The following is a 24,307-nucleotide window of genomic DNA, read 5'->3' on the forward strand; positions in this document are numbered from 1 at the left end:
TGGGAGGCTACCGTGTCAGCCGTAAGGAGCCCCACCTTCCCCCCACTCCCAGCACTGTCTCCAGGCCTGGGTGGATGGGGCTGTCTGATTTGCACAGGGGAGCCCAACAGTCAGGCCTTCCTCCATCACTGAGAGGAAGGGGAGACAGTACAGATCCGGCCAGCCTGGTTCAACCAACTGCCGACATCTCCCTAAAATCAGAAGCACTATTTAAACAAGTATTAACTCCCAGGGGCAGCCTAATCTGGGGATAGTGAATATGTTTAAACTCCAAGTTCCATTCCAGTGAAGAAGATTTTAAAGTTGCATCAGGGCTTTGTAAGAAAAGGAGCTGTGATTGATTAGTTATGTCTGTCATGGGAGCAGACGTAGGAAGCAGTGGTGCACATGCTGGATATATCCATGCACAACCATCATTGTGCTCAGGAGGCGGGTATTGCTATAGGGTAGGTGCCCAGGAGGAACAGCTCTTGGGCCAAAGAGCTCGAGCAAGTAAACTGTGCATTCACACAGTGGAATACTACATGGCAACAAAAATGAGCCAACCCTTGAAACATAAAACATGGATGGATCTCACAAATATCAGGTTAAAAGAAGCCAGGAACATTCAAAACGGAGTACATATTCTATTGTCTATTCCTGTAACCTTCGAGAACAGACAAAAATAACTCATGTTCAGGATGAGGGTCACCTAAGGGGAGGGAAAGAAGAGCGGCTGGGAGGGGCACGAAGATACTTCTGGGTTCTGGAAATGTTCTATTTCTCGACTGAATGGTGGTGGTTATGCAAGTGTGTTTGCTTTGTGCTGGTCCATCGAGTTGACACTTTATGTTATGCTTCCATAAAAAAGGTAGAGATAGAAAGAAGAATCCCTTTTTTAAAGGAATGGTTAAGATTTTCAAATCATCCGAATGGCCAGATGACCGTAGAAAACTCCATCCCTCCCATCGGATGGTCCCCTCCCCTGCAAGCTCTCTGTGAGGCATCCTCTCCTGGGGGTCACTGCCCCCATCCCTCACCGGCCCCCTTCGTGCCCACCCAGGGCACACTGGCTGACCGAGCCCAATCCCAGCGCCGAGGAACTGTTCAGGATGGTGGGCGAGATCTTCATCTACTGGTCCAAGTCCCACGTGAGTTCCCGCCCACTCTGCCCCTCCTTGCCGTGACTCTCGCTTCGCTTGCCACCGCGGCTGATCCCGACACCGCCTCCCCCACCCCCACCAGAACTTTAAGCGCGAGGAGCAGAACTTTGTGGTCCAGAATGAGATCAACAACATGTCATTTCTGACTGCTGACAACAAGAGCAAAATGGCCAAGGTGGGTGCTGTGCTCGAGGGGACATAGCAGGGAGGGTGGGAGGACCCTCCAGGCCTTCCCGCCTGACCCCTTCACCCATACAGCCTGCGGTGTCCTGGACACATTCCCCGCAGCCGTCACTGCACCCCATCTCCCTCCTCCCCACTCTCTCCTCATTTCCCTCTTCTCCCACCTTTCCCCTCCTCCATCTCCTCCAGCCCATGGCCTCCTCTCCCATGTCTTTCCTCATATACCCATTATCCCATATCCCCCCTCTCCTCTCCCTTTGTACTTCTCAGAACTGCCCTCATCAGGGTCCTAAAGAACAAACCCACCCGCCCTGACCCAGGGTCTGGGAATGCCCAGCTAGGGGATGCATCTCGGGCTGGGGCAGGGGAGCTGGGGTAGAGCCCACTTGGAGCTGGGCCTGGGGTTCTCTGAGGGACCGGGGTAACCCTTCTTGTCTCTGTCTGCAACCCGATGAAGCAGGCGGGAGATGTACAGGTCAGCCCCATGTCTGGGACCTTCCGCATGCCTCTTGGCTTAATACCCTCTCCTCCCCCTCGCCCCAGCTTCTGCATCTCCCTGCCCCCGTTCCTCACCCCTCATCCTTGGCTCCGAGCCCCCAGCCCCCAGCCTTTTTCTCTCCCCCCATCCCTGCCCCCATCCATTCAGTTCCCAATGCTCAGCTTTTGGCAATTTAACTTTTTTTTTTAAATTTGTTTAAAAAAAAAAGAACAAAAACACTTCTGAGCTTTCCTCAAAGCATTGTGGTCTGGGGTCACGGGGAATGGGAATAGGGTGGGCCAGGCACGTGCATGGTTGGGTTTAAGGCTTGGGCTCTGGAACCAGATAGACTTGGGTTCAGATCCTGACTCTTGGCCGTTGGCTGTGTGACCTTATTCAAGTGTCTTATTTTTTGAGCCTCGAACAGCATCTGGCCAGTGGCCCCCTGCCCCAGGGCTCTGCGAGGACCCAGTGGGGTGCTGCATGTGCAGCCCCAGCAGTGTCTTGGCACATACGTGGGCCCTGCTCCATACTGCCAGCCAGGATGGATATGGCCAGAAGCTTGTCACTGGGTCTTGTCACTGGGGCTTGTCAAAGCTTGTCACTGGGGCTTCTCTTTGGCATGACTGGGGTGGCCTTGGCCCCGGGTCTGCACCCAAGGCTCCAGAACACGGCTGTGGGACTCTGTGCCCCGTGTTTCTGCTTCCAGATCATTCTGGATCTCTCTTCCATCTTCTGTCTCCCCGTCTCTTTGTCTGTCTCCGTCTCTCAGTATCTCTTTTTCTTCCAACTTCTTTTGTCTCTTGAGGCTCTTTATGGTTCTGCATCTTTCTTTCATTCTTTTCTTGGGAACTCACTCTTGGGATATAAAGTGTCGGGTTGTGCGTGTTGTGGGGGAGGGGAGGTACTGAAGTCGTTAAGGGATTCTGGAAGAGACTGCCAGAAGTTGAAAAAGGCCTGGCATTTGGGGGAGATCTGGAAGGGTTTGGGATAGAGGTTGGGCATGTGGGCTAGATAGAGGCTTGGGTGAGGGTCTAAGGGTGAGGGCTGGAGGCCTGATGTGAAAGATCAGCAAGGTCTGGGGTGGAAACTGATCTGGGCCCTGAGAGGGGGGAGGGGACGCCTGGCACCCAAGCTGTGGACTGGAGGGTAGACAGTGTCAGGGGCCAGGGCCGGGGCCTGGGGCCAGGCTGGGAGTTGGGCTGGTGCTGAGCCCCCTGTCCCCACAGTCAGGCGGCTCGGACCAGGAGCGCACCAAGAAGAAGCGCCGCGGGGACCGGTACTCTGTACAGACGTCCCTGATTGTGGCCACGCTCAAGAAGATGCTGCCCATCGGCCTGAACATGTGTGCACCCACGGACCAGGAACTCATCGCGCAGGCCAAGAACCGCTATGCCCTGGTGCCTGCACCGCCCCGTGATGGGAACCTGCCAGCGCCTGACCCCACACCCCACCAAGCCCCTGGGCCCCTCCTGAACCCCCAGGATCCCACTGGGAGCCCTCTCCAGGACCCTGAGTACTCATGGGTTCCCCTAGGATGTCCCGAGCCTTCCCCCAGGTTGCTGAGGACCCCTCTCAGGATACTTCCAGAACCCTGGGACCTAAGGACCCTAACTGGAACCCCACTGAAACTCGGAATATCATTAAGACCTCTGGGACCCAAGGACCGTATTGAGCCTTCAAGGGCCGTACTGAACACCGCCCCCCACCTGGACCCTGCCTAACTTATTAGGACCCTGAGGGCCCCACCGAGACACCATGAGCCCTCTGAAACTCCTCTGAGTCCTCCACCAGGACCTCCCAAAACTCCTTGGGACCCATTGAATCCCCCATGATCCCACTGGCTCTCCCCTGAACCTCTGGGCCCCACTGAGCTCTCCAGCTCATCATCTCTTTCCCTCCGGACCCTGGTGGCCCCACCCTGTGGACTCTGTTGATACCCAACAGAGCCCCCAAAGACTCAGGTTCCAGTGAGCACTCTGTGATCCTAAGTAGCCCCCCAGGATCCTAATGGCCCCTTCCCCAGAACCACACCCAAGCCTCTGATGCATCAGGATTCCTGAGATCAGTTGATCCCACCACCCTCCCCCAACCCTCTCAAGCCCTCTGAGACTCTAAGGAGGTCTCCCAGGATCCCACTTGCCCTTTGTATGGGATAACAACCCCATCCTTGTCAGCCTTAGGGATCCTAAGAATCCTTCAGGACCCTGCTAAGCTCCCTGACAAACTATTAACCCCTCTGGGGCCTTGAAGACCACTGACTCCCCCTGGTATCACAAACACCCCCTTTCCTGGAACCCTAAAGACTCCTTCCCTCGGGACTTCAAGCTCCTCATAGGACCTGTTGAGTCTTGCCAAGAACCCAAAGAGCCCTCCAGGGTCCCCCTGACCCCTCAACTTGGTCTTTGAGGATCCCTCTCTTCTGGGGCTCTAAGGAATCCCCCCTATTGACCCCTCCTTTGGCTCCGCGGAAATCCCGCCGGTGACTTGATCTGCCTGATCCCCCACGACCTCTGCTGATCTCGCTGTTTCCCTTATGACCCCCTCACCTTCTCTGATCTTCACAAACTCCCTGCCTGTCTCCCAGCCCCACTTTGACCCTCCTCTGACCCCCAATCATCCCCTGGTGGCCTTATTTGACCTTCGAGAACATTCTCTCATCCTCCCTACCTCCTCTCACTCTCCAAGGCCCCTCTAATCCTTACTGTCTCTTCAAGGTGCATCTGTGGCCTCTAGGACTCCCTTCTGACCATTCCGGACATTTGGACCCTTCCAGTTTCTCCCAGAATTCACCCCCCCCCCCCCCCAACACACACCAGCTGCTGGGGGGATGGGCCTGGAAGGGAAAGGGATGTGGGTTAAGGAGGATGCCGGGCCATCAGAGTGACCCAGCTTGGCCATGTCTCCCCAGAAAGACACAGACGAGGAGGTCCGGGAATATCTGCAAAACAACCTTCACCTCCAGGGAAAGGTACCTGCCTTCATCTGCAAATGAAAGGGGCGTAGGATAATAGCAACTGTGATAGCCAAGTACACTTACTCTGTACCAGGCATTGAAAGAGGGACCTTCACTTGTACTCACTCACCCGCTGAATCGTCACAGCACCGAAAGGGGGCGGGGGCAGCCAGAGAAGCCCACCTCGAGCACGGAGGGGCCCTTAGAGGAGCCGGCTGGGGAGGGGGGAGCCGGCCGGGGAGGGACACTCACGCCGGCTGCCTGTCCTTCCTCCCCTCAGGTTGAAGGCTCCCCTTCTTTGCGCTGGCAGATGGCCCTGTACCGGGGCCTCCCGGGCCGCGAGGAGGACGCCGATGACCCCGAGAAAATCGTGCGCAGAGTCCAGGAAGTGTCTGCGGTGCTCTACCACCTGGAGCAGGTGGCTGGGGCGGGAGGGGTCTCACCGGGGAGTGGCCGAAGCTTGGGTCTCTGGGTGGGGCAAGGGGCGGGCCTGGGTCTGTGGACGGGGTCTCAGGAGGACGCTCAGGTCTCTGGGCGGGGCCTGGACGGAGCCTGGAGTTTAACCGGAGACTTAGAATGGAAACTTGGATCTGGGGCAGGACCTGGTGCTTAAATCTTGGGCCTAGGGGCGGGGCCAGGGACGGAATTTGGTATCTAGCGCGGAGTCTGGTGAAGACGCCTTGACTCTGGGCAGGGCCGTGGGTGGGTCTTGGGGTAGTGGCGGGCGTGGATAATGACCCTGGACCTGTGGGCGGGGCCTAGGAAAGACGCTTCGGTCTGGAAGAAAGGCCTAGGTCCGAACCTTGACTCTGTTGGTACGGCCAGCGTGTTCCTCCAGCCCCGTGAGTCGGGCCTGAACTTGGGCCTGGACAAGATGGGCAGTTTCGTCCCGCTCCTGGGAGTGGGGCTCAGGTCAGGGGCAGAGTTTGGGGACTTGACAGATTGCCGCCCCCCAGATTGAGCACCCCTACAAATCCAAGAAGGCCGTGTGGCACAAGCTCCTGTCCAAGCAGCGCCGCAGGGCGGTGGTTGCCTGTTTCCGCATGACCCCCCTGTACAACCTGCCCACGTAAGACCCCCAGGGAAGAGGGAGGCTTGAGGGGGGTGGAGAAAGGATAGCTGAGGAGGCGGGAGGAGGGGGCGCCACCACGATGGGGTCTGGGTGGGGAAGGTAGATGTGGGGGAGGACAGAGGAGGCGTGGGATGGGAGAAGGTCTCCCGGACGCCATACACCTCTCCCCTGCAGGCACAGGGCCTGTAACATGTTCCTGGAGAGCTACAAGGCCGCGTGGATCCTGACTGAAGACCACAGTTTTGAAGACCGCATGATCGCCGACCTTTCAGTGAGCTGGGGCCTGCCTGGGAGTGGAGAGGGCGGGGCTGGATAGGGCTGGGGGCCTAGCTTGCTGGCTGCACGCTTCCGGGGGTCGCCCTTCACACTGAGGGGTACCAGAAAGGTGGCCCCGGCTTGGGCAGAGACAAAGGGGGGTGCAACGTGTGGGGGCAGAAAAAAAGATCTAGCCCAGCAGGGCAATGGCAGGGGGAGACAGGAGGGGATTCTAGAAACCCCTTTCCCAAGCCCCACCCCTCCCCCAGAAAGCTGGGGAGCAGGAGGAGGAGGAGGAGGAGGTGGAGGAGAAGAAGCCTGACCCCCTGCATCAGCTGGTCCTGCACTTCAGCCGCACGGCCCTGACTGAAAAGAGGTGAGGACCCTTCCTACGGCCTGGGAAGGGATCTGCATCCTCCCAGCCCCCGCAGCAACCTCCCTGTTCCTCAAGACGGGCCCTCTGTGTCCTAGGGGAGCCCCACAGCTGATCCTTCAGCGTCCCTTTCGGGACAGGGCCATGTGTCCCACTGTGTAGGCTGAGCGCTTCGCGAGCCAGCTCCTCCAAAGAGCTCACATCAGAGGTGCTATTGATCGAAGCTGTGCTGGATAAAGTGCCTTGCTCAAACAAAATCAGTAAATTATGTGGAGAAAAGCACATATTATAGCAAATTTCCGATAAGATGGATTGCTTAACTTCCAGACAGAACTACAGGCCAGGCGGAAAGAAGGAGAAAGGTTTTTTTTCCTTCTCTAATCAAGATCAAGATCTTTTTATCCAAAAGAGGGCGCTCTCCTCGGCGGGCTTCTGCACAGATCCCATGGGCCAGAATTCTGACATCAGGCCACAACCAGCTACAAGGGAGACTGGGACACCGAGGTCCTGTTTTCCATCCTTTGGAAAGCCAGGGCTCTGGAGTTCAATTATGCAGGCATGAATCACAGCACAAGCCGTGTGGCTTGGCCCAGAAGGATCTTTGTGCTTCAGTTGACTTTTCTGTAAAATGAGGCTAGTAATAGATCTGCCTGTCTAATCTTGTCTTACAATAATGGGATTATTGTGAGGATTAATTCGTTAAGACCTATAGAAAGCACTACGAACAGGAACTGACCTAGAGTGAACACTCAACAGGTGTTGGCCACACTATTATTATTACTATTATCACGGAGACCCAAGAGGGTGGTTGGTCATAGTTGTCAAATAAGCCAACAGCAGATGGCTCCAGGTGTGGAGCACACTATTTTAGCAACCCCAGTGGAAAGGGAGCAGCTCTACCAGTCGCTCCAGCAAAACTCCCACAATGAATTCCAGTGGACCCCCATGAAGCAGAGGACCATTTCGTCCATATTGCTGGGGCCAAGCTGATTGAATGTGCTGATTGGCTCAGCCTCGATCACACGCCCTCTCTGGCAATGGACGGTGGACCCTCTCACAACCACACAGCCTGAGCATGGAGAGGGGCGGCTCTCCAAAGCGGAACTGGAAGCGGTTATAGGATGGGGGTCCTCCCCACTGGGCCCTGACCATCTCCCCCTCTTACTTACTCAGCAAACTGGACGAGGATTACCTGTACATGGCGTATGCCGACATCATGGCAAAGGTGAGGCCCTGCCCCCGTCCAGGGCAGGTTCCCTTCTCCCCGGCTGCAATGCTGGTCTACTGAGAGGGCTGGGGGTGAGCTAGGGGAGCTCCTCTGTTCGCCTTTGTCCCTAACTGATGCCCCATCCCCAGAGCTGCCACCTGGAGGAGGGAGGGGAGAATGGCGAAGCTGAAGAGGAGGAAGTGGAGGTTTCCTTTGAGGTAGGTGGGGTCAGGAGGTCACTGAGGAAAGGGCTAAGGCAGCCTGGTTTCAGTCATTCCCTGTACCCTTCAGCCTGTGTTCACCCAGTAGTGCTGTGGGCCCAGCCGTGCACTGGGTGATGTTGGGGACACAGCTATGACTGTGACACATATATCAACCAGACAGCAACAGTAAAGAGTGTTCATGACATGCTGATAAGGGAAGCTCAGGCAAAGTGGGCAAGGCAGGATGGGGGAGGCACAGGCAGGCGGGTCGGGGCTGGGGAATCCAGAGAAGCTCAGGGGGACACCGGGGGAACTTCAGGGGGCTATGGAAGCCAAAGCAAGGGGCTTGACCCAGCCTTCGGGGGGTGGGTGGTGTCAGGGAGGGCTTCTCAGAGGAGGGGATGTGTGAGCAGGAGGATAAAAGGAGTGTGCCAGATGAAGAAAAGGAGAAAGGTGTTCCAGGTAGGGGGAACAGCATATGCAAAGGCCAGGCAGTGAGAAAGAGCTGGTAAACATGCAGTTAACCCATCCATTCATCACTAAGGCAGTCAGCAAACACTTCCCCAGGTTTCTTAACCTTTTTTGTGCCTAGGTCCTTTTTGGCATCTGGTGAAGCCTCTCTTAGAATCATGTTTTTGTGGGGTTTTTTTAAGATTTTATTTATTTTTGAGGGGGGGCACGTGTGGAGGAGAGGGTCGGGGGAGAGGGAGAAGCAGACTTCCTGCTGAGGGTAGAGCCTGACGCGGGACTCGATCCCAGGACCGTGGGATCATGACCTGAGCCAAAGGCAGACGCTTAACTGACTGAGCCACCCATGCGCGCCTCTTAGAATCATGTTTTTAAATGTGTAAAATGAGTTCATAGTGGAGGAAACAAGCATATTGAAACAGTTATAAAAATATTTTAAAAATTTGTAATTACAGGGGCGCCTGGGTGGCTGAGTCAATTAAGTGTCCCACTCTTGATCTCAGCTCAGGTCTTGATCTCAGGGTTGTTGAGTTCAAGCCCCGTGCTAGGCTCCACGGTTAACAAAACGCGTACTACAGTAATAGCTGCCCTTCTTTATTCATCCATCAAATGCTGCGATCTCACAGTGGGTCCAGTAGTTGTAGTAACTGAGGAGTAGAAGTGATGAACATAAGCAGTATTTCAAGATGGCCGCAAACATAATGTGCTACAGAAACATCCGTGCTTCTTATCGGCAACCCACCATGGGTTCTGCTAATATTGCTATGATTTATGGCCTCGTCCGTAATGGAAGGAAATGCTATGTATCAGTCAGAGGGCAGTAAACATAAAAACAGAATTTTTTCCCTACCCAAGTTCACAGACCTCTGACCTCCTAGATTTTTTATTTTTTTTATTTTTTTTAAAATATTTTTTTTTATTTATTTATGTGACAGAGAGACAGCCCGCGAGAGAGGGAACACAGCAGGGGGAGTGGGAGAGGAAGAAGCAGGCTCCCAGCGGAGGAGCCCGATGTGGGACTCGATCCCGGAACGCCGGGATCACGCCCTGAGCCGAAGGCAGACGCTTAACGACTGCGCTACCCAGGCGCCCCAAGACCTCCTAGATTTTTTAAAAAGATTTTTTATTTTATTTTTTAAAAGATTTTATTTATTTATTTGCCAGAGGGAGACAGAGAGAGAGCACACATGCAGGGGGAGTGGCAGGCAGGGAGCCCAATGTGGGACTCGATCCCAGGACCCTGAGATCATGACCTGAGCCGAAGGCAGACGCTCCACTGACTGAGCCACCCAGATGCCCCGACCTCCTAGATGTTATCTTTTGACCCCTTGGAGGTCCACGGGCCCAGGTTAAGATTGATTCATGGTTTCATGTCTGGTCCCGCGCTGAGCGCAAGAGACATACGGTGGACTTCAGCGCCAGGGGATAGAGGGAGCTCCCAACGAAAGGAACGAGCCAGCGGATGTGGCTGGAGCAGGGAGGGTAGGGGTGATGGCTGGGGCTGTGAGGGGGGAAGGCTGGGCTGGTGAGCCTGGACTCACTGGGCCCCGCGGGCCCGGCTCTGCCGCAGGAGAAAGAGATGGAGAAGCAGAGGCTCCTGTATCAGCAGGCGCGGCTGCACAACCGGGGAGCCGCCGAGATGGTGCTCCAGATGATCAGCGCCTGCAAAGGTGCCTTCCCACGGGCACTGCCCCCAGCCCACCATCTCCCAGGGACCCCGCGGCACACTCTCCCACCCTGCTCGCCTGTGCCTCACACCATCCCTTGCACATCCCCCCCCCCCCCCCCCCCGCTTTCAATTTCTCCCTCTTCCTCCCTCCAGGCACACGGTGCCACCCCCCTTCTCCCACATACCCGGGGGTGGCCGCTGGCTGGTGGGTGGAGAACACGGCTCCCAAACTGAGCCAGCCGTCTCGTGCCCCACCCCCACCCCCTCCAGGAGAGACGGGCGCCATGGTGTCCTCCACCTTGAAGCTGGGCATCTCCATCCTCAATGGAGGCAATGCGGACGTGCAGCAGGTAACAGGAGAAGGGACTTGGGAGGAGGCCAAGAGGGGTGGAGGCTCCCCTGTGACTCCCACTTCCCCTGCCCCTCCCGCCTCCTCTGTAGAAAATGCTGGATTATCTGAAGGACAAGAAGGAAGTGGGCTTCTTCCAGAGTATCCAGGCACTGATGCAGACGTGCAGGTAGGGGCTAGTGGATATCTCGCAGTTAAGCCATTTGGTGTGGCTGGGGCCCTGCCCCTGGTCCCACCTCCAGGAACAGAGACCTACTCAAAGGAGCTCAAATACCGGGGAGGCGATTATAGCAATAATAAGAGGCTCTAAGAATGGACAGCTGAAACCAGAAGGTTGTAGCGAATTCAGGGGGCCCTCGGGCAGCAGGGCATTGGGGCTCTCTCTGATGACACCCATTCACGTGACTACTTCTGTCTGCCTTTGTTCTCTTCTGCCAGCTGACTTTCCTTTCCCCTCTGAAGCTTTTGCTAACAGAGGGTTTCTGTTTCCTCCTGATTCCAGCTTGTGTCTCTTCATCTCAGCCCCACCTCGCTTGAGAGCGCCTGCCACGTGGCTTCTCCCAATTCTGTTTCTGCTTCTTCTTGATTTCAGCTCATGCATGGTTTACTGTGGCTCTCTGCCCAGTATGGGGGGGGGGGTGCTGCAGGGCTCTGGAAGAGTGGGGCAGAGGCCTTAGCCCATCTTCCCCCATCTTTCTTTCTCCCAGCGTCCTGGATCTCAACGCCTTCGAGAGACAGAATAAGGCAGAGGGGCTGGGCATGGTGAACGAAGATGGAACTGGTGAGGCCCTCTCTTGGGCTTCCGTCCCCTGGGACATCCTCTTCCTTCGGGATCGCCCCCTCACCCACATTGCCCAGAGCTCCCTTCCTCCAAGACACCCACCCTCACCTATGACCATCCCCAAGCCCAACCCCCTCCCTCATGTGGTGGTCCCCAGTCCTGCCCCCACATTCCTCCAGGGTCTCCCTCCTCAGGGTCCCCATCCCTGGCTGTCCTTTCGTCCTGTGTTCCCCCCCCCCCATCACCACACGGACCCGGCCCTCCACATGCCCCAAGTCTCCCGCCCTGGTTGCTGTTCTCATTAATGTCCCTAATCCGGGTTCATTGCGTCTCCTCTTTGCCGTGTTGTGACGTGTCTAACTTTTCTGCCCTGAACCTCGCCTCCTGCCTCTCCACCTCTGCGTGTCCATCTCTCTTTCTCTTCCCTCTTCTTTCTCTCTCTCTCTGCTTTTACCCCCATTTCCTACCCTTGCTTGGTTCTGTCTGGCTCCTTATCGCTCTGATTCTCTGTGGTCGTTCCTCTCTCCGTGTTGATGTCTTCATCCCTGACTGTGTCACTGTTTTTCTGTGTCTGTCTCTCTGTCTCCTTCCTGTCTCTCTTTTTCCCTCTTTTCTCCTGCTTCCTCCTCCCATCCTGTTGGCTGCCCCAGTCATCAACCGCCAGAACGGTAATTCCCCCAGCCCATCCCCTTGCTGTGCTACTGCACCCCTCCCTTCTAACCCCCAACCGCCCCCTCCACCTGGGCGCTGAGGATCTGGGCCTTCCAGGGAGGGAGGAACCCTTCAGTGAGGCGCCATGTCCGCAGAAAGTCTGGAGCAGGAGACCAAGATTCGGGTCCCAGATTAGCCACAAACAACAACTGGAGACTGTGACCAAGTCTCTTACCTTCTATAAGCCTGTTTCCCCACGTGTAAAACAGAAGCTAGAGAAGATAGCAAGGATCCTTTTCCAGCTAGATGTTCTCAGACTTCCGGACCCAGATTCGCAGTCCCGGGGTGGGGTAATCCCCACTCCTACCTACCCTGCTCTCTGCGTGCCCGCGACCCCAGATTGGCCAAGTCTGCGGTTCCCATCCGCCAACCGGATTGGTTGCCCCCAGCATCCACTCTGATTGGTGTGCCTGCCTCCTCTGCGCCTGCTCTGGTTGGCCCATTCCTGTCTAGCCTCCCTCTCTCTTTCTTCCCTCCCCCAGATCCCGCGGTGATTGGCTTCTTTCAGATGCCCACTCGGATTGGCCCATGTTTACACGCCTTCCCCCTGCATCTCCTGGATTGGCTGCTTTCAAGGCATCTGAGCCAATTGGCTGGCTGTCGATCCCACTCCCTGCCCAATCCCGTCCTGCTCAGAGCCTTTGCGTGAAAGTGACTCCAATCCCCTTAATCCATTAACCCCGCGCACCTGAGGCCCTGGATGGGGGCTAAGGGAGATACCAGCCACCTGAACCTCTGCTGGGTTGGCAGACATTCCCAGACGTCATCCAAGTGGTGACGTCAGAGGGGCACTGATGTTTAGAAAGACACTTGGGGCCCCAGCTTCATGACTCAGGGCTGCTCAGGTCTTCATCTGCTTCTGACTCTGAAGCCCTGTCTCCCCGGTGTCGTGGATGCCCATGGCCCTCACAGCTCTTTGAAGTGGTGGCTGCGCCTCCCTGCGCACCCGTGCTTTGTGCATGCGTGTGCAGTGTGCAAGGGCTGTGTGCATGCGTGTGCTCTGTCCTGGCTTGTCTGACCCCTTCTGGGCCCTGTCCCCCTCTCCCCCCTCCCCCACCAGGAGAGAAGGTCATGGCAGATGATGAATTCACCCAAGACCTGTTCCGATTCCTACAATTGCTCTGCGAGGGGCACAATAATGGTGAGGAGGAGGGGTGGGTGAAAGGGTAGGTGAAGAAGAGGCCAAAGTTTGGGGTCAGTCTGCAAGGGTTGCCTGAGCTCATCTCCTGGCCCCTCACCCCTTATCGGTGGTGGTTTCACCACCCACCCTTGACCCGATTGTCCATCATCCTTCCTTTTCAGCCATTATCAAGCCCTGTCCACCCACCTTCCTAAATCCCTCTCGAGTTTCTGCACTCTAGCCACTTTGCTTCACTTGCGCTTCTGGCCAGTCCAAAGTCCCGAAAACCAGTTTGCCCCCAGATCCATGTGAGCAGCGAAGGAGCACCTAGCCACATGCCAGTATTCCCCACAGGCGTTTAGCAGCAGCGGGCCAAAGTTGCGTGAATGTGGTAGCTTTCCATACTTTGGTTCTGCAGAGGGGGTCAGGAAATCACACAGCGTTTTAAAATGAATGTATTAGAATCACGTCTTAATTTTGCTTAAAAAATACTTTGCCAGGAGGAAGGCCTTACAGATTCCTTCCCAACTTAAACAAGAGTTTCCCCCAACTTTTGTTCTGGTGTAGGCTGTTTCGGCGATCAAGGATGGCCCAGCAAGCTAAGGAAACACATCACTAATGAGAACATATAACCCTGTGTGGCACAGGTAGCCCCCAGCGTGGAAGGGACAGTCAGAATTCTGTACGACAAACATTCTACCCAAGGCCGTTTCCTATAACAAATATGCACAGTCTCACGGTTGTGGTTATCACACATAGCAGGTGATTGTGAAACCACAGACTGCCCAGAAACTAACCTTCGTCACAAGGACAGGAGTAATCATAAATCTAACTTCCACAGAATCTGCATCCCATTTGGCTGGTGTTCGTTACAGTAAACTCACCTGTAAATTTCTTTACACTCTCCTCTGTTTCATCTTCACTCCTCTGTTAGTGGATAAAGCATGATCTGTTGCTTTACATTCTCAAACACTCTAATAGCCACAACTGGTTCTTCTTCAAGGTTTGTGAAATACCATCATGCCACAGGACGAGGGTTTTCTCTCTTTAATTGTAACTAGGGTGGAATCAGTCTTTGGGGTTTTCAATGAATTTTATTCCCTAGATCTCTGATTTCTTGGAAACGAGAATGTTCTAATGGGTGGAATTCCTCTCTCCTACCAAATTTGCAATCCAGTCCTCTGCATAAATTTGTAGGTTCATTAACCAGCCCAATCACATAAATATTTGAAATAGTTTTCAAACCTCAGACACTTTGCATGTCTTGAGTATTTGGTACCATTCAAAATGGACAAAAGGTTTGTCTATTATACACGTTCATGGCCATGTTCTCAGTTGACAGGGCTCTTTACAGGAGAGGGGAGCTGTATATGTACCCATTTAGGTGTAGTAAATGCTCAATAAACTTGTAGTACCAAAGAGTAAATGGCCAATCTTCATCTCACATTAGCATATAGTATATGCTCAATAAATATATATTAAATAAATGAACAAAAGAAATGACAGATGCTTATCGCTTCCGGCTTTGGGCAGGTGCTCAATAAGTATTTGTTGGATAAACGAATGAATAAATAACCAATCTTCCATCTCCCGTATCACATAGTAGGCATTCAATAGAAATTTTTGGAAACAAATGGAAGACTGAATCTCCATTTTCCCCTGCTACACTGTAGGTGGTCAAGAAACAAATTTTGGGGGAAAAAAATGAATGACTAAATGACTGACCCTCCACCATATTTGGCATGTAGTAGGCCTTCAGTAAGTGATTACTGCATAAATGAATAAAGGATCTTCCCCTTCCTCTGACACACAGTAGGTACTCGATAAAGACTACATAAACTAACGATGACGATTTATGCCTTTGGCATCCAACAGGCACTCAACAAACACTGACTGCACACTGTAGACTCTCGATGAATGTATGACTTTTCATCTCCCTAGATTTCCAAAACTACCTACGAACACAAACAGGGAACACAACCACCATTAACATCATCATCTGCACGGTGGACTACCTTCTGCGGCTGCAGGTGAGGACGTGAGGCCATCCAGGTGTGACCTGGCTCGGGGGCTGCGGGGCCCTGGTTGGCCCAGCACCCCTTCACACCCTGTCGGCCCCCCAGGAGTCCATCAGCGACTTCTACTGGTACTACTCCGGCAAGGATGTCATTGAGGAGCAGGGCAAGAGGAACTTTTCCAAGGCTATGTCGGTCGCTAAACAGGTGTTCAACAGCCTCACCGAGTACATCCAGGTAGGGCCCGCCCGCTGGGGCGGGGTGAGGCGCCCTGTCCCCCGCCCCCCCCCCCAACCTCCCCAGACCTCCGCGCCGTCCCGGTGCTCACTGCCCCCCTCTGCCCCCAGGGCCCCTGCACCGGGAACCAGCAGAGCCTGGCGCACAGCCGCCTCTGGGACGCCGTGGTGGGATTCCTGCACGTGTTTGCCCACATGATGATGAAGCTCGCTCAGGTTCGGGCCCCTCTGTTCAGCGAGCTGTTTCCGGTAGCCCATTTCCAAGGCAGTTTCGCACCCAAGTCCTCCCGGCATGTTCCAGACGAGTTCCCTCAGGGTGGCCAAATCCATCGTCCTTCCGGATTGGCTCTCTGCATGACCCCGCCTCCTCCTCTGCCACACTTCCATTGGTCTGATGTGCAGGCCCCGCCCCCGCCAGTCAGGAGTTCCTCTATGATTGGTTGGTGTTCTTGTCTCTCCAAAGAGGTCCTCTCCTATTCTGACACCCCTGGGGATAGAAAGGGGGCAGCGTTCTAGATCAGGGGCTGGGACTGAAAGAGTGTTTTGTTTCTTTATTCTGCCTGCGGCAGATGACGCCCATCTCGGGCATCCATGATGTAAGGTCCCTGTCGAGTCCTTCTCCCGTTTCTAGAATCCTGTGCTCCCCTTTCCCTAGCAGCCCCCGCCCCTTTGCAGCCTGGTCAGCGTCTCGTGAACACCTTGTCCGTTTGCTCTGCTTCTGTCTGGTAAACGTATTCAAGGCTGCACCATCCACATCCTGAACGTCATAAATGCCACAGCTTTCCAGCAGATGGCACTATTCTGTCTACTGTATTCTAATTTCCCAGCAGGAAGCGTCTGGAGGAAGGGGAGCCTTTCTCTAGTTACTCAAAGGTGCCACAGGGGCTGGCAGAAATCCTGTCTGGTGTCACCTGACTCTTTGCAAGGAGTTGAACTTGGAAGTTGTGTTGTTGATGTGATCTTACAGAGGTTCAGACAAGCAGGGAATGGCCCTCTGAGACCCAGTAGACCCTAACCAGCGTCTAGAGAATATTGGTGTTTTAGTGTAGAGTTCCAAATCCTGCCCTGTTAATTCATCAGCCAAGGCCTAGGGCTAGGTTGCATGGGCTGGAAATCCAATGCAAAGTGGTGGCTTAAGGCGGGAAAAATAATTTATCAGTTCACATCAGAGATCCGGGGCCTAGAGTGATGTCAGCAGAAAGTCTGTCTTCTCTCTGGCTTCATTCTCAAGCAGCCTCTCACACAGGCTGGAAAAATGGTGCCCCAGGGTTCTATGCACCCCACTAACTGCTCCAGAGAGCAGGGGACCCCTTTTTTATGTAAGCTCCAACTTGCAATTCTCTCTGATTGGACTGTTGAGACACATGCTCATCCCTGAACCAATCACCGTGGCCAGGGGAAAGAGAGCTCTGATTGGCCAGATCTGGTCATACACCCACCCCTGAAACCAGGAAAGTGGGTTAGCCCCACTTGATGTGAGAGTGCAGTTGTCACGCCACACAGGGTGCTGGCTCGTGCATCGCCTGCAGAGACACACCACAGACACCCATCCAGATTAGGGTCTTGGGGTTCTGGTATGTTGGGATCTTAGAGTCAGAATGCCGAGCTTTGGAACTGTGTTAGAATTAGAATCAGCAATTCTAGAAGGAGCATTGGGGTAGAGGAGCCTTCCGTGCCATTTATCCGGCATCCTTCCCCCTCCTCCGTTGTATCGGGTAGAACCAGATGAGATGACCACTCGGTGGGTCAAAAATGCTCGCGTGCTGGCAGTTTTATGTAGCTCAGCTACATAAATAGGCACCGTGAGCCAGAACTCTGACCATGAAGGCAGCTCCTGCAGGCCCTACATGAGGCACTGTGACGGGGGAGGCGGTGTGCCCCCACATCCTCCCCAAATTGTTTACCGAAAGGCACGCGGCTGAGTCCTCCAGCCTTTCCCCTGAACCCAGAGTCTGGTTTTTTCCATCGCACATTCATTCAGCAAACATATGTCAAGCGCCCACCATAAGCCCCAAGCTTCTGCCCTCCCAATCCCCCTCATCTGCCAGCTCTTGCCCCCACATATCACCTGTTGAGCCTACTTCCCCCAGAGTGCCAACCCCACCCCCACAATCTTGTCTCTCTGCCCCCTTCCCCTGCTTCCGAGGAACATGTCTGGACTCGGGTCCCCTCGGAGGTAAGAGGGGAGTAGGAAGGGGTCTTAGGCCCTGCAGGGTGGGTCAGGAGGGGTGGAAGCAGATGGAGGTGGGGTAAGGTGTCTCTTCAGAGACCAGTCATCACATAACTGGGGTGTGGGGTCTCTAGGACTCCAGCCAGATCGAGCTGCTGAAGGAACTGCTGGACCTACAGAAGGACATGGTGGTGATGTTGCTGTCGCTACTAGAAGGTAAACACCCGAGGGGGGCGTCTGGGGAGGATACAGAGGTTCAGACAAGCAGGGAATGGCCCTCTGAGACCCAGTAGACCCTAACCTTCAATTTCCTCTGACATCGTGTCCGAGTCAAATGGGTTGGTGAAGGAGTCACCGTAGTAGGCTCAGCAAACACGTATGGAGCACTTATTATATGCCAGGCCATGCATGTACGTACCTTAGTTCGTTGACTCCCCGGAGAAATCTTAATAAGGCGGGTGGTGCCTCATAGTTATTTATGTATTTATTTGTTAAATGTGTCAGTTAGCTTTTGCTGTCTGATGAGTGTCCTCAAAACTTGAGTGACTTAAAACAACCGTAATTTATTGCTAATTAACAAGACAATTTGGGACGCCTGAGTGGCTGAGTTGGGGAAGCATCTGGCTCTTGCTTTTGGCCCAGGTCATGATCTCAGGGTCGTGGGACTGAGACAACGTCAGGCTTCATGCTCAGCGAGGAGTTGGCTGGAGAGTCTCTCTCTCCCTCTCCCTCTGCACCCCCCAAATTAAATATATATATATATATATTTTTTTTTTAAAGATTTTTATTTATTTATTTGACAGAGATAGAGACAGCCAGCGAGAGAGGGAACACAAGCAGGGGCAGTGGGAGAGGAAGAAGCAGGCTCATAGCGGAGGAGCCTGATGTGGGGCTCGATCCCATAACGCCGGGATCACGCCCTGAGCCGAAGGCAGAGGCTCAACCGCTGTGCCACCCAGGCGCCCCTAAATATATATATATTTTAAAGATTTTATTTATTTATTTGACAGAGAGACAGCGAGAGAGGGAACACAAGCAAGGGGAGTGGGAGAAGGAGAAGCAGGCTCTCCACCAAGCAGGGAGTCCGATGCGGAGCTCGATCCCAGGACTCTGGGATCATGACCTGAGCCGAAGGCAGACGCTTAACAGCTGAGCCACCCAGGCGCCCCAATAAATATTTTTAAAAATAAAATAAAATCTATATAAATAAATAAAGTGGAAAGGGACAAGAAGAAGCTGGAGCCTGTTTGCTCTCAAGAGGGGTGGGATCACACTTCACCACAGTCTCCACTTCTCCCCGCTGGCTTAACTTTGGCTCTGCCTCGCTCCTCTCTGGACCTTCTTGGCCTCAGAGGACTAGCGGAAGGCTTAGGTGTGTGAGCTCTGAGGTCATGCAGCTCTGGCTTCAAATCATCCTCAGCCCCTTGCTGGCTATGGAACCCGGAGCGTGTGACTTTCTCTGAGTCCCAGCCTCTTCACCTGTACAAATGGATAGTAACACCCCTCCCCTGCTGGGATGAGAGCGCGCCAGCCCAGCACTGGGCATGGCATCTGGGACCTGCTGGTAGCTTCTGGCATTGGTATCTTTATCAGTGACTCCCCCCAGCTATTAGGAAGGTGGACCGGCCAGGTTCACACATGATGCTGATGCAGGTCAAGAAATGAGCCATGCCCTCCGGGGGGAGGCGTGGGAGCTGGCCAGGGAAGCTTCCACCAGCATAGTGGATCCTGGTGGCTCCCGAGCTGGAGAAGGAGGCCAGCCCGCTGGGGATCCAGAGAGGAGGCTCCCCCAGGCCACACTGACCGGCTCCCTGCCCACAGGGAACGTGGTGAACGGCATGATTGCCCGGCAGATGGTAGACATGCTCGTGGAATCCTCATCCAACGTGGAGATGATCCTTAAGTTCTTCGACATGTTCCTGAAACTCAAGGACATTGTGGGCTCGGAGGCCTTCCAGGACTACGTCACTGATCCCCGTGGCCTCATCTCCAAGAAGGACTTCCAGAAGGTGGGTGCTGGAAGGCAGGTGGGTGGGGTGCCAAATGGCAAGAGACTTCTCTGTGGGCCTCAGCTTCGTTATCTGTAAAATGGGGATAACACAGTCTTTGGGGTTGTTTTGAAGGTGAAATGCACGAACGCCGATGAGAACCTTTATTTCGGTTATCATTACCCTAGTGAGAGTGTTATCATCGTTATCCGTAACGGTTATGCAGTTGAGAAACTTTTGCTGGCTTTCTCCTCCACGCAGGGCCCTCTGCTGGTACCATGGACACAGCAATGACCAAGACAGACACAGCCCTGCCTTCACGGGCCTTACGGTCTAATGGGGAGGCGGTCACTAAAGACCGTTACAGGTCAAATAATGAGGCTTTTAGGAGGGGAGTGCAGGAACCGGTTCTATCCAGGAGCCGCCTCCTCTGCCTCTGTCAGTCCTCCCACTCCAGCTCTGCCCTGTCTCCCTACGGAACCCCAGATACGTCACTCGGCTGCTCTGAGCCTCAGTTTCCTCCTCTGTGAAATGGGACTAGGACAGTTACATTAACTATCTCACAGGAACGGTGTGAGGTGGACAGTGTGTAGGCCGTTCCTGGAGCGCAGGAATCTCAAAGAGCACTCAAAACATGCTACCTACTATTATTCCTGCCAGATCTTTCCCCCACCCTTTTGTTAACTGTTTCTTTTGAAATAATTTCTGACCTACAGAGAAGCTGCAAGAACAATCCATAGAATTTCTGATCATCTTTTCACCCAGATCGCCCAAAAGTTCACCTTTTTTTTAAAGGAAGGTTTTTTTTTTTTTTTAAGATTTTATTTATTTATGTGACAGAGAGACAGCCAGCGAGAGAGGGAACACAAGCACGGGGGGTGGGAGAGGAAGAAGCAGGCTCCCAGTGGAGCAAGGAGCCTGATGCGGGGCTCGATCCCAGGACTCTGGGATCACGCCCTGAGCTGAAGGCAGACGCTTAAGGACTGAGCCACCCAGACACCCCAAAAGTTCACTTTTTACCACATTTGCTCTCTGGTGATTCTCCTTTTCTTCTAAATACTTCAGTGAGTATCTCCGGCAAACAAGGCCATTCTCTCACATAACCACAGAACAATTATGCAAATCAGGAGAACAGCATCAGTATGACTCGGCTATCTACAGACCTTAATTCTGTTTTCACTCAGTGAAGAAATTTTTTCCTGCTAAGGACCCAGTCTGGGGTCAGGGACCACATTTAGACATCCTGTCTCTTTAGCCTCCTTCAATCCCAAACCCTTCCTCCGCCTGTCCTTGTCTTTCATGACCTTGACATTTATGAAGAATAGAGACTAGTTTTTTAGAGAATGTTTCTGTCCTTGTCTGTCACGACCTTGACATTTCTGAAGAACAGAGACCAGTTTTTTAGAGAATGTTCCAGAATGTGGGTTTGCCCGTTTTTCCCATGACTCGATTCGGGTTGTACATCCTCGGCAGGAGTGTCGTGGAAGTGATGTGTCCTCACTGCATCCTGGCAGGAGGCATGTGATGTTGGTTCCTCCTGTCACTCCAGGCTTGCTTGGCTCGCTTGGTTCAGGTAGCGTTTACCAGGGTTTCCGCTGGAAATTTGCCATCATTCCCGTTGATATCTTGTGAGGATGTGCTTTGCGACGATGTCAATACCCTGCTCACCCTTTAGGGTTAGCATGCATTGGTGATTCTGCCTAAAACGATGATTACTTGTAGTGGACAGATGGTAGTTTTCTTTTTTATTGTTTTTTAATTTTCTAAACCTCTTTTTCTTAGGGGGGAGGGGCAGAGGGAGAGAGAGAGAATCCCAAGCAGACTCCACACCAAGTGCAGAGCCCGACATGGGGCTCGATCTCACGACCCTGAGATCATGACTTGGGCCAAAATCAAGAGTCCAATGCTTAAGCTTAACCGACTGAGCCACCCAGGCGCCCCAACAGATGGTGGTTTCCTAACTTCACCATACCCTTTACCTTTCGTAGGTACCATTTTGCTGTACTCGTCCATCCATTTATTTGTATATATCAGTGTAGACCCGTGCCTTCTTATTTTAATCCAGGAGTTGCAACCGTGACTACGCATTTAACAAACATTTAAATGTTCAGGGTCTGCTGAGTTAAAAATAAAGTGTCCCCGGCCTCCCAGGCGTCCTGAGAGCATCCCCGCGTCTCTCCCCCTTCTCAGCCATACCTCCCAAGGACTGTCTCCCTCCGCTCACTCCTTTCTCACCTCCCACCCCCTCCCTGACTCAGGGCTTGCTGGCTTCAGTCCCTGTCACTCTCCTGAGACTACCCTGACCAAGATGGTCAGTGACCTCTTCACCCCCAAATCTCTCCTCTGTTGTCTTGGCGGCATCTGCCACTGTCGGCCATTTCCTCCCCTCCGCGATGCCTGCTTCCCCGGGCGTCTGTGCCTCGCACTTGTGGGACCCCCACCCTCGCTGCCGACCTCTCCCAGCCTCTTCACTGTTGCAGTTCCTGAGCCCTCCCCCTCCGGAAGAGCTGATAGTTACCATGTTCTCACTCTGTGCCAGGTCCTGTGTGTACATGGATTAGGTCACGTAGTCTTTACAGCATCCCCAAGTGGTAAGGACTATTTTTTATTCTCATTGACGGAAGTGGAAACTGAGGCATGGGGAGGCAAAGCGACATGCTCAGGGTCACACAGCTAATACGTGGCAAAGCTGGGATTAGAGCTCAGGCAGCCTGGCTGCAGAGCACACAGCCTCCTGACTCGGCCATTGATCTAGTCCAATAAAGAGCGAACATTCCCTCGGTTCCAGGCCCTGGCCTGAAGTCCCAGCCCTACCCTCGAGCCTGGCAGGTTTAGGGAGAGAATCTCCGTCAGCCAGGGAACCAACAATCACCATGTAGGAGCTAAAATACACCTCATTCGTAACCTTTAAATGATTCTTCTCAGAAAAGGAAAGCCATCAATGAAATGAAAAGGCAGTTTATGGAATGGGAGAAAATATTTGCAAACCACAGATATGGTAAGGGGCTAATATCCAGAACATGCAAGGAACTTACACAACTCAACAGCAAAAAAAAACAAAAACAAAAACAAAAACAAAAACCCAAATAACCTAATTTTTAAATGGGCAGAGGACCTGAATAGGTATTTTTCAGAAGACATACAAATGGCCAACAGGTACATGACGACGTGCTCGAGGGGCACCTGGGTGGCTCCGTCATTAAGCACGCGACTCCTGATCTCCACTCAGGTCTCGAGCTCAGGGTCGTGAGTTCGAGCCCCACATTGGGCTCCGCACTGGGTGCGGAACCTCCTTAAAAAATAAATAAATAAAAGGTGCTCCACATCAGGGAAAATGCAAATCACGCCCACAATGAGATACCACCGCACACCCGAGAGGATGGCTGTTATGAAAAGGCAAGAGATAACGAGTGTGGGTGAAGATAGAGAAAAAGGAACCCTCATGCACCGTTGGTGAGAATGTGAAATGGTGTGGCCACTAAGGAAAAGAGTATTTTTTTCTTAAAAAATGAAATGAAATGAAATTAATGTAGAACTAGGAAATGAAATTAAAAAATAGAACTGCTGTAGGATCCAGCAAAGCCACTTCTGGGTATATATCCGAAGGAAACAAATCCATTGTCTTGAAGAGATAGCTGTGCTCCCATGTTCATTACACCATTGTTCACAATAGCCGGGGTATGGAGCTAACCTCTGAATGTGATATATAACGGACTATTACTCTGCCTTTTAAAAGAAGGAGATCTTGTGATTTGCAACAACATGGATGAACCAGGAGGACATTATGCTAAGTGAAATAAGCCAGAAACAGAAAGACAAATAGTTCATGGCATCACTTACATGTGGAATCTTAAAAGAAAAGAAAAGAAAAGAACTGGTAGAAACAGAATAGAAAAGTGAGTGGTATGAAGGGCTCAGGGGTGGAGGAAATAGAGAGAGATTGGTAAATTTGTATGAACGTTGAGTCATAAGATGAATTTTAAAAATGAAATGGGTACAGATCCCTCCTGACTGTTCAGGGCTTCACACAGAACAGGGTTGATGTCATATACACATTTTATAGCTCAGTAGCTCAGTGTCACAAAGTTACAATCTGCAACTTGAAAAGTGCGTTGGTTTTATTTTGGAATAGAGAATATATTCACATAATTTAAACAGCAAAAATGTAACAAGGTATGAAGTGGGAAGTCTCACTCCCACTGCTTTCTCAGCCCACTTCCCCCCTCCCCCGCCCTCCCCACTGCTGTGAGTAACATTAGTTTCCTTGGTATCCTTGCATCGGTCCCCCCCCCCCATTTTGTTATTTTCCTCCTTTCTTGCATAACAGGCAGTGAACTACATACACCGGTCTATATCACTTAATAATATATTCTGGAGATCAGAGAGTGACCTCATTCTTTCTGTGAAGGTGCCCAGTATTCTATCTTATGTATATATTATGGTTTCTTTGATTATTCTTTATTGACAGACACCTGCTTCGCTCCTAGTCTTTTGCTTTTACAACTCATGGGCAGTTGTGCAAGTTGTGCACTGCACGAAGGTACAGTTGATAGCACAGAATATTGTAAATTTGTACTGTGAATTTCCAGCAGGTGGGAGTAAGTGTGCTGAGGAAGGCTCCATTTGGACCACTAGCAATGCTGGCCACCACAAATACCCTTGTACATAATGTCATTCTTTATGTGCGGTTATATCTAAGAATATACTTCCAAAAGCAGGATTTCTGGGTTAAAGAGAAAATGCATTTGTCATTTGGACAAATTTTGCCCTCTGTTTTTCCCTGTCATTAGCAGCATGTGAGAGTGCCTGTTTCCCCACAGCCTCGCCACCAGACCGCATTGTCAAATATTTGGACCTTTGCCAATCTGATAGGTGAAAAACAATATTGCTGTGCAGTTTAAGTTCACATTGCTCCTACTAGGGGTGCAGTG

General features: G+C 52.7%; 1 protein-coding gene across 2 annotated transcripts in view; it reads left to right on the top strand.

Annotated features, from left to right (window-relative positions):
* The window catches only part of RYR1 (ryanodine receptor 1), a 108,377-nt gene that overhangs the window by 61,452 nt on the left and 22,618 nt on the right, over positions 1–24,307 (top strand). The window contains exons 68-88 of one of the 2 annotated variants that reach the window (XM_045785862.2): positions 1,043–1,130; positions 1,225–1,317; positions 3,033–3,203; positions 4,715–4,774; positions 5,040–5,177; positions 5,716–5,828; positions 6,006–6,102; positions 6,356–6,462; positions 7,633–7,684; positions 7,816–7,884; positions 9,908–10,007; positions 10,277–10,356; positions 10,448–10,524; positions 11,063–11,136; positions 11,787–11,804; positions 12,908–12,988; positions 14,909–14,997; positions 15,091–15,219; positions 15,330–15,434; positions 17,523–17,604; positions 19,210–19,397. In XM_045785862.2, coding sequence (XP_045641818.2) covers positions 1,043–1,130; positions 1,225–1,317; positions 3,033–3,203; positions 4,715–4,774; positions 5,040–5,177; positions 5,716–5,828; positions 6,006–6,102; positions 6,356–6,462; positions 7,633–7,684; positions 7,816–7,884; positions 9,908–10,007; positions 10,277–10,356; positions 10,448–10,524; positions 11,063–11,136; positions 11,787–11,804; positions 12,908–12,988; positions 14,909–14,997; positions 15,091–15,219; positions 15,330–15,434; positions 17,523–17,604; positions 19,210–19,397 — 2,011 coding nt within the window. The remainder of the gene's footprint in view (positions 1–1,042; positions 1,131–1,224; positions 1,318–3,032; positions 3,204–4,714; positions 4,775–5,039; positions 5,178–5,715; positions 5,829–6,005; positions 6,103–6,355; positions 6,463–7,632; positions 7,685–7,815; positions 7,885–9,907; positions 10,008–10,276; positions 10,357–10,447; positions 10,525–11,062; positions 11,137–11,786; positions 11,805–12,907; positions 12,989–14,908; positions 14,998–15,090; positions 15,220–15,329; positions 15,435–17,522; positions 17,605–19,209; positions 19,398–24,307) is intronic. The other variant, XM_087870750.1, reaches the window with a different exon arrangement.

Source organism: Ursus americanus, chromosome 21 (assembly GCF_024610735.1).
Source record: "Ursus americanus isolate L20-20 chromosome 21, mUrsAme1.1.p, whole genome shotgun sequence".
Classification (NCBI taxonomy): domain Eukaryota; kingdom Metazoa; phylum Chordata; class Mammalia; order Carnivora; family Ursidae; genus Ursus; species Ursus americanus.